Source organism: Stegodyphus dumicola, chromosome 8 (assembly GCF_044657685.1).
Source record: "Stegodyphus dumicola isolate Sdum_Otavi_A_Nest chromosome 8, ASM4465768v1".
In the NCBI taxonomy this organism is placed as follows: domain Eukaryota; kingdom Metazoa; phylum Arthropoda; class Arachnida; order Araneae; family Eresidae; genus Stegodyphus; species Stegodyphus dumicola.
The window spans coordinates 61,687,777-61,697,102 of record NC_140775.1 but is presented as its reverse complement, the minus strand read 5'-3'; the positions used below and the strand labels follow the sequence as shown (position 1 = coordinate 61,697,102).

At 32.4% G+C, this 9,326-nt stretch overlaps 1 protein-coding gene across 2 annotated transcripts in view; it reads left to right on the top strand.

Annotated features, from left to right (window-relative positions):
* The first annotated feature begins 2,455 nt into the window (after nucleotides 1-2,455).
* Nucleotides 2,456-9,326, top strand: part of LOC118195405 (lysyl oxidase homolog 3A-like) — a 109,105-nt gene continuing 102,234 nt past the window's right edge. Inside the window, exons 1-2 of one of the 2 annotated variants that reach the window (XM_085821901.1) lie at nucleotides 2,456-2,669; nucleotides 3,204-3,490. In XM_085821901.1, coding sequence (XP_085678027.1) covers nucleotides 3,223-3,490 — 268 coding nt within the window. In that variant the 5' untranslated portion in view covers nucleotides 2,456-2,669; nucleotides 3,204-3,222. Of the gene's footprint in view, nucleotides 3,491-9,326 lie in introns of both variants that reach the window. The other variant, XM_035366713.2, reaches the window with a different exon arrangement.

Here is a 9,326-nt window from a genome sequence, read left to right as displayed (position 1 = left end):
TTACATTACGTTTACGTTACCATTGAACTATTGTTGCCATTGTTAGCATTAAGCGAAACATAACTTTCATTTATCATTCTTATGCTTTGCAAACAGCTAGTTCTGATTTAATTAATAGCTAATTGCTTAATAGAGTGATTTTAAAGCAATGAACACAGTTTTAAATAGTTTAAATCTTTATTTTACTTTTTTAATAATACATCTAGTTGATATAATCCAGAATGCATATAATATTTAATATATTCAACTGATAATTTCTACGAATATTTGCGACATTACCGTAACTATAAAATGATGTTTCGAATGTCGTATATTATGTACTTAAGCACATAATTATTGTATTTTTCTCTTATGATATTTTCTGAACATTTGTGTTTTCTTCTCCGCGATTATTTAGTTGCTGTGTTCTTACAACGATGATTTCTGAGCTACCTGGACACTGCTGCTGCTACCTGAACACCTGTTGCTGCTACACTATTAATCATCTACATAAATTTAATAAGTACTGCCATTGAGCGAAACATAATACCCGCGTCAATCATCTAGTTTTCACAATATTACCCTTTGACTAGATATAAAGTAACTAATAAGTTTTATGTATATTTGCAGCATTATAGTGATAAATATAAAAATCTGTCTACACCGTGTATTTTGTGTTAGAATTTATACTTGATGCAAACGTGTCTCTTTTACTTATCTTTTTAATTTGCTGCCTTTTACTTGCATAATTTATTGACCGAAATACATACATTCGATTTGTGAGTTTCATTATTACATACATAAAGACATATTTTTTCTTGTATTACATTATTATTTAATCTCTTTCTGAACCTTTAGTTTTTATTAAAAGGCGAGATATAAAGCTGGTTTAATTTTTATCTCTATAATGAGAAATCACTATTTTGAAAGCACTGCATAAATGAAGAAAAGTTAGAAAAATATCCCCATGAGATGTCAGAGTCCTAACCGTATTAATTTTGTTATATTTTTATTTTTACCACAAATCCGTCGAGGGCTGTCTATCTCAGCGGGGAGGCTTTCGAGAAAGGCAACATTCTAAGCAAAACTGGTTCGTATTCATGTTATTTGCATGGGGAAAACCGCTGTATCCTATACAGCAGCCATTTGAGCTGCCAGAAACCGAAATCGGGATGAGCGTTTAAAAATATTATCTATTTGACCACTGGTGGGTGAAGTTTAACTGTATCTTGTCATGTAGCACTAAAATATCTTTGTGCGTCTTTCTCTTTCTCTTCAGCCTATATAGAAGCACTTGAAGAAGACTTGAAGTTTTCATACGTTTCAGAAACGTAATTCTGATTCTTAATCTTTGACTATTTACAGTTCTTTTAGTTTTCACGTTGTCACTTAGCATGGAGCATGAAACCAATACGGGTTTTTATCACTTTTCAATAATTGAAGGGAAAAGGGGAAAATGTCATGAAACTTCCCTCAGTTTACCTGCTTCAGGGCATATTGTTTTTCTATGGAGACGGTCATTTGAGAGATTTTGACTACCGGTGGTATTCCGAGGTGATGGACAACAGAGTTTCCACTCTAATAAAATTGGAGATGTGAAGGAAAAAAACTGTAAAACGAGCGTGTTAATTTTTTCTGTTCGATAAAAACATCTCCTTCATTGAAAAAGAAATATATCTAACTAGATACCAGTAATTTTAATATAAAATGCATTTCTCTTTCCTTTTATTACAGAAAATGTCTCGAAAATGTTTTCAATAAATAAATATTAGTTTTCAATTTAAAAATCAAACTAATTCCTTTTTTCAGATTTTTTATATGAATTTTGATGGCATTTTCTTGGGAAAATAGGTAGGACTGAAACAGTTGCTTATGAAGTGATGCAACTTATACCGAAACATAGTATTTGCAGTTTAAGACAAACGAAAGTAGAAAACTAGTGTCAATAACAAAACTATAAACGATATTTCAGAACCAGGTGGAGCATAGGTGGCGGGACAGTTTAAATCTCTGTCCCGTATGAAATCGAAATGGAGTGGGTGTGTACCGCAAACCTATGGAGTACTGACTATTGCCGTCTTTAACCTTCAAAAAACCTGCGTGCGCGTGTGCGCGCGAGTGTTTTTGAGCCACGTGATACCAACGCGATCGTCCAACCAGAGAAACGAGAGAACGCACGTCACAATTCCTTTTTTCCTTCAAATTTAACTACAAAAAATAAAATAAAATAATGTGAAATAAAAAAAAGCAAATGAAAAAGAAACCGCACGTTCTACAGTAAGATGGCCATTGCCGAACAAAAAGAGAGAATCGAGGAATGTGAAACAGAAAATTGGGGGAATAGGAGGAGGGGGAAAGCGAACTTGCAGAGGCGGGGGAATCCTGTCCGAAGAGGAAGGGAGCGGGAGAAAGGGAGAGTGGGATGAGAGAGAGTGAGAGAGGCCTGAGGAAGGTAGGAGAGACAGACAGGTATATCTGGGAAACGGCGCGGTTTTAAAAGACCCATCACCTGTTGCTGGCGAGCTAGTCCTCCTTTTCCTCTTGGTGTGCCTGCTTCTCTCGGTTCACCCTCCATCCCCCAGCACTTACCACGTACTCGACCAAGGAGGTACATAAATACTTTCAAGAACGCACACGAGTGGGCCTGTCGATTTATCCATAACAAATCATCCAACACAATAACCGATTAGGTGAGCACACATATTCGTGCTATACTTTCTCTAAGATCTTGATTCGCCGCTGGTGATGTTTTGGTAGAATCTCGCATGGCAAAAAACAACTTTTTTCTTCCTTCCCTTTCCTTTCGCGTCCACTCTTGTTGCTTTATTTGCTGCTCAGCCCTAGTTTTTAAAGCTACGAGCAAAGAGAAAAGAAACCTTCTCAACCGGCTTGCTTTCGACGGTCCAGCTGATTCCTGAGGAAATAGGTTACTTAAGTTAACGGATCGCTGCCTTGCGCTCTCTCCCTCTCTTAGTAGCTGTTCGGATTCACTTTTATTAACACCGTCTTAGCGGTGCCCGTTCTTCTTCTGCTCTCTCGTCTGTCGTCATAGCAATCATTTATAACAGAGATATTTAGTCAGTGTGACCATAAGCATCTCGCATGTCTGTGCTTTGATCTCAACTGAGAATTAAACGCTGCCTCCTACATAGTATAGCACAGCTTGTATATTTTCAATTCTGGGTGTATTTTCAATATCTCAGGATTCATTCCTTACTCGACAGGACATTAAAAAGGAGAAGAATGGTACCGATGTTCCTGATATTCTGGGCCCTGGTGGCCATAGCATCTGTCCGGGCTCAAGATGGACCTGTGTACCCGGATGGCTCCATCCGACTCGTGGGGGGACGGAACCCTACTGAAGGCAACGTAGAAGTGTTTTACAGAGGACGCTGGGGGTCTATCTGCGACGACGAATGGGACATCCGGGAAGCATATATCGTCTGCAAAATGCTTGGATACAATAGGGCCGTGAGGGCCACTTTCAACTCCCAGTTTGGGCGTGGAAGGGGTAAGTTGATGTCACTTATTCTTTCGCATATTTCTATAAAATTAACTTGAAAAATGTGAAGATCACATTTATTGTAAAATATGCATCCAAAACGATAATCATGAGGTGATAGGTTTAATAACAAGTGCACACTAAACACCAATAAAAACCGAAATTTTACCCTTCTATAATTGAATATACTTTCATTGCAGAAATGTTAAAAAATGTTCTTCCTACGAGTCATTCATGCAGTTAGGAAAGAAACTATTGAGTTCCATTTAAAATACATCAAGCTAATTTTCCTTTAAACAAATCTTCTGTTATAATGAATTAGATTTTAATTCTGGTTTAAAAGATGTTATTAGTAAGATTGAAAAGTTTAGTCTTATGAAGTTAATGTATTGAGTATATTATATGTATACGATGTTATATTTTTCATTTAATCGCCTAGCATGACGTACTGCTTTCAGTAATTATTTCAGAATCATGTATTTTGTGCAAATTTTTAAAGACTTTTTAAATGGATTTTGAAAATCTAGCTTTCATTGGTTTTGAAAACATTTATTAAATTTTTATTATGTTTTATACATAAAGTATCTTAATATAATTTATTATTTTAAAGCTATTTTAAGGACAATGTTAATTTCATGACCTGCAGAATTAAAGCTCAAAAAAGCATTTTGAGTTTGAAGTAAAATAAAGGATTGTTTTCTAATTTTTACTTACTGTAGAGTCTTAAGTAACATTAATATTCAAATTACGTTCGTATACATACGTTCAATTTTAGACATCTTTCAGTCTTTTAAACTCTAATAACCCTAAACTATGTAATCCTAAACTATTTTAAATGTTACAGAAGTATTTTTAATATATAAAATAAAATTACTTTCAGATAATTAATGATTTTTAAGCTTCAGTATTAATACATAAACAATTTAAAGGGCTCGTTATGTGTATATTCTTGAATGTGATATTTAAAATATGGCAGGTATAACGATAAATCTAACTGTTATGTTCTAAGATTCACACGTTTTAGATGTTAGTTATTGTAATGTGCGATATTTTTCCTTAACACTTAATGATTAGAAAGATGGTATAGGATACGATGTTTATCTACAGCTAAAATTACCTTAATGGCAGTATTAAAATCAGTGCCATTAAAAGAAAAGCGTTTATGATAGTGTGGTAAATGATTACTAATTTCATTTTACTTCTTTTTGAGATTTGAGATTACCTTTTATTTATCTGATCTGATTTAATCTTATCGATACAGAGAATAAGCTCTGATGGCTCTGCCAAGAATATGTTTCGCTAATATTGCTGCACTGGCTATAATTCTATACAAATAAATATGTGGTCATAGGAACATATATATATGTACACAAAGCTTTGTTTGCGTGATGTAAAATAAAATTATTTTCAATTAGTCAACGATTTTCAAGCTTCTGTATTAACATATAAACTATTTAAAAGACTTGTTGAGCATAAAACCTAACGGTCCCTTTTCATACTGACTGAAAATGTTTTACTGTTATATAATTAAATTAAAATACATTATTTTTTAAAAAGGAATGAAACATGAATTACAAATCTTATTTTAGAGACATTTTAATATAATTTTAATAAATATAAATATTATACCTCATTTATCAGGAATCTTTAATAAATGTAATATTTTATTATGAAAGGCAATGTGCTTCTAATCATAAAGCATTATGATTATTTTTGTGTTTCCATGCGAGATATTCCATATATGCTCGGTAAATCACGAAAATATTACATTTTACTTTTTACGCAGATGTTTCTAGCATTCAACCTTATTTTGCTTTAGCATATTTTCAGCGATATTTCTCTTTTTATAATAAAATGCTATATAACTTGGAAATAATTTTTATTGCGTATTTACTAATTTCAGACTGTCAATATAGGGAACTGAAAAGCGAATAATAAATATAGCATTTTGAACGCTTGCTAAAAGAATATTCTAAAGTAACTTAGTCAAAGATGAAATTAATGTTGGAAAAAGTGTATTTATTTATGGTAGTGATGAACATGAACTTAATAATGATTGAAACTGAAGTTAGAATGAAAATACAGAAAGTAAAAGTCATAATTTTAAAGCTCAACCTTTTGCAGAATAGGTATGATATGGGTGTCGAATATCAAATTTCAACTAAAGGTGTTGGTTGGTGTATTTAATTATGGCAAAGCACACTAGGATTATAAGCCTAAGGGAAGGGATGCCGTCGTGAAGGACTTTCTAAGGGAAACTGGATCGTATACACGTCACACATGTGGAAAGGCCCGTTCACGGTGTTCGAACCTCGGACCGAGCTACCAGTGTTTAGCGACTTTACCGCTCGGCCGCTGGTGGGCTTCAACTAAAGACTTTTTTGTAATATGAGTTGAAATAAAATTATTAGTTCTTACTCCAAAACCCTAGTTAAATATCTGAAATGTTTTCACTTAGGTTAAGAAAGGCTGAGTCTTACATTTTCATCGTATTAGTAAAAGTGAAATTAAATTTACAGGCTTTGATTTAAAATATGTTTCATAATTTCGCAATCAAGTGGATAGTTATTTTATCACATTGTCCGCCAACGGCAGATGCAATTAAAATTTTAGAAAACTGATTTTCATTTTCGGTTGCGTATCTATGCTGTTAGAATATTTCTTACTATGAGGGGAGGTATTCTACAAATTTACTAAAATGTTGTTCCTCTGGTTTTGTAGGAAAAGTATCTATCCTGTACGTTTGTTAGAGTGCTGTTGATCACGTACATTTATATAATGTTCATGCGTATTCGTTTATAATACACCTAGAATGTTATCATTTACCAAGAAAATAGTTTGAAGTTTTATTAACTTACTTTTAGTTTTTCACATCATGATAATTCTAATACCTAGAATATTATTAACTAACAAGGAACTAATTTGAATTTTAATTAGTTAATTTATTTATTTCTGTTGTTTATTTTCAAGATTAGGAAATTTAAAAGAAATCGAAAGTGACCAAAAATGTTTTTCACAATAAATAATAAATAAAAATATGTTACATTCTTGCTAAAGCAAATAACTTAAAAAATCAGTTCCAATCAAATAAAATCTGAAATAAGTTACCAAGTAAAATTGAAGAAAATAATTATTTTACATAACATAATCTTTATAAGCATTTTGTACTGTAAATTTCAGAGGTTATTGGTTAATTGTTTCTGTAACTGTGCAATAAATTTACCACAGTTTTTTAAATACTTATTTATGCAAATATTTGCATTTTAACAGAGATGTGTAAATTGTAAAATTTTAGAATTTCATTAGAATATACATTTTAATAATTTTTGTAGTACTGAATAGAACAATAACTTCTATTACAGTATTTTGAACAAATATAAACGAAACAAAACTTTTGTAATACATAAGAAAAAATACTAAAAAGCTCCTGTTTCCTGTTAATGAACAGAGACAAATAAAAAGATTTTTCACATTTCAAATGCCAAAGCACAAAACACGCGCAGATGCCTCAAACACTCCCTAACTTCCTATTAAAAAGAAGAAAGCTTTCGGAAACAATATACAATAAAAATACATAGGAATTATTTCTGCATCGCGAAACAATCATGGCGGTGTTCCATTGGTTCACCTTTATCGCCATTATTTTACGCTTTCTCCACTTACTTTTTCTTCTTTTGATACGCAAATCGAAAACCCTTGACATGTTTTTTTCATTTTTAACGCGTTATTCTTCTATTTCTCCGTCAGCTGTAAATAGGCGGCCATCGTATATATAAGAGAGACTTCGTTTCCTGTGGTATTGGCCTGAATAGGAAAAGAAAGAACAGCTGAATTCTTTTGTATCAGATGCTTTCGCCGGGAAATTTTTTCCGCATTGTTTATTTTGGACATAGTACAGCGAAGGCACCTTACCTGAAGATGAACCAAATTCTAAAATTCTCATTCCTTTGTTCTAGGAAGTAAAACACTTATAGAAAATTGGTATTAGGAAAGATGAAGAGTTAAAATTTGTCTAAATATTGTACTAACAGTATTAAAAAATTGTTACTTTGCTTGTTTATAAACTACAGAAAAGTTTCACAAATTGAAAAAGTGCGGCTACAGCTTTATTGCACATGATAGCGTTTATATTGCTATTTCAAATATTAGCGAAAATTAATAATTAATTGAAACTTAATAAATTAATGAAATATTAAGCATTTATCTTAGCCATATTTGTCACAATATAGATAAGTATAGAAACAAATGCAGTGTTTTTATAGCATACATTTGAAACATCTTGTATGTAATAATTACAACCCAAGCTCCAGACAGTAGTGACACATTTCAAAATTTTGATTAAATATGAATAATATAGGAAAATCTTGATTGTCCGAATCATGATTAACCGCAGTTGAGTATTAACTTTGTTTATCAATTATTAAAATCTTTGACGTTCACCAAAGCTCTTTTAACGAATTTCCTTTCTCTTATCTTCACTGCGTTTCCTAATTTATTAATTTAGGCTGCTTCTTTTTTTATTTTTTTATCATTTTTTGCTCTAATTATTTAATAATTCTTGAAATTTTCTTACGCAAATAGCAATGAAATCTTATTATTTCCACGTTAACCTTTTTACAATGCTAAATTCAGCTTCTCAAGCGCAAGACTTCTATAAATAAGAAGTGATGTTAGCCACAGTAAATAAGCATTTTTTTCTTAAAATAATGTCATGCATTAATACTTTAGCATGAAACGTTTTAATGTGTGCTATTAAGTTATAGACAGCGTTTCACTACAAAATAAATGTTTCATTTGCAATATAAAAACCTGAAAATACGCAGCAAATTATATATTATTTCCAACGTAAAAAAAAAAAAAAAAAAAAAAAAAAAAAAAAAAAAAATCTTTGCACAAGGGGCCGATAATTTTTCAGATTTTTACCACGAGCGCTTGTAGTGCTTTCATGTGCCTTTGTGCCTTTCAACTGCTAGCGCTAGTACTTACAGCGCTAGCAGTTGAAAGACTAGGGCTGAATTCCCGGCAAGGGTACACTTTTTTCAAAGATTTCATACTCTAAAAGACATAATGATTCCTTTGCATATTTGGTCCCAGTAATGTTGTACCCAAACAACCGTTTACAAGCGCTCCGTCTTGTTCGGTGAAGCCAGCATTAATCTCAAACTAACCGTCGTAAATGCAGAAATTAGCCACCTACTTATAGAATTCAATTACTTTAAAATAAAATTTGAAGGCCTCTGTGATTCATCTATAATTTTCTTTTTATTTGGCAGTCATATTTAAAATACACAGCTCCAGTCACCCGTCAATATAGCATAAACAAGCATCAAGCATGGGTAGATCTGCGTTAAAAGAAGTAACACACCTAGAAAATATTTGTTTTTCTTTTTGTGGGAAAGTTTAAAATATTAATTAAGATTATCTAAGAATAATAACGCAAATCACGAAACACGTATCTGTCGATGCTCAAATATCCATGAATGCCATGAATGTCCTTGTACTGTCCTTGGTATGTTGAATCCGAATAATTTCCTGGGTGGATACGAATATGCAAGTAAAGAATGCTGGAATTTTGTTTATTTATTTATTGTAAGAATTAATTGACAGTTATTCTTCTATGTTACATTAATGCAGCTAAATTAAACTGAAACAAAGTGGCACATAAGGATTTTATTAATTTTGAAATACGTTCATATTTAAATTACGTATATATCTCACGCCTTCTTAGCATGCTTCCATGGTGTAGTGGTCAGCACGCTCGACGCGAGTTTGAGAGGTCTGTGGTTCGAGTCCCGGGGAGAGCATTGCTCATTCTTCATATCTCCTGCTTCGAAATTACCTAATC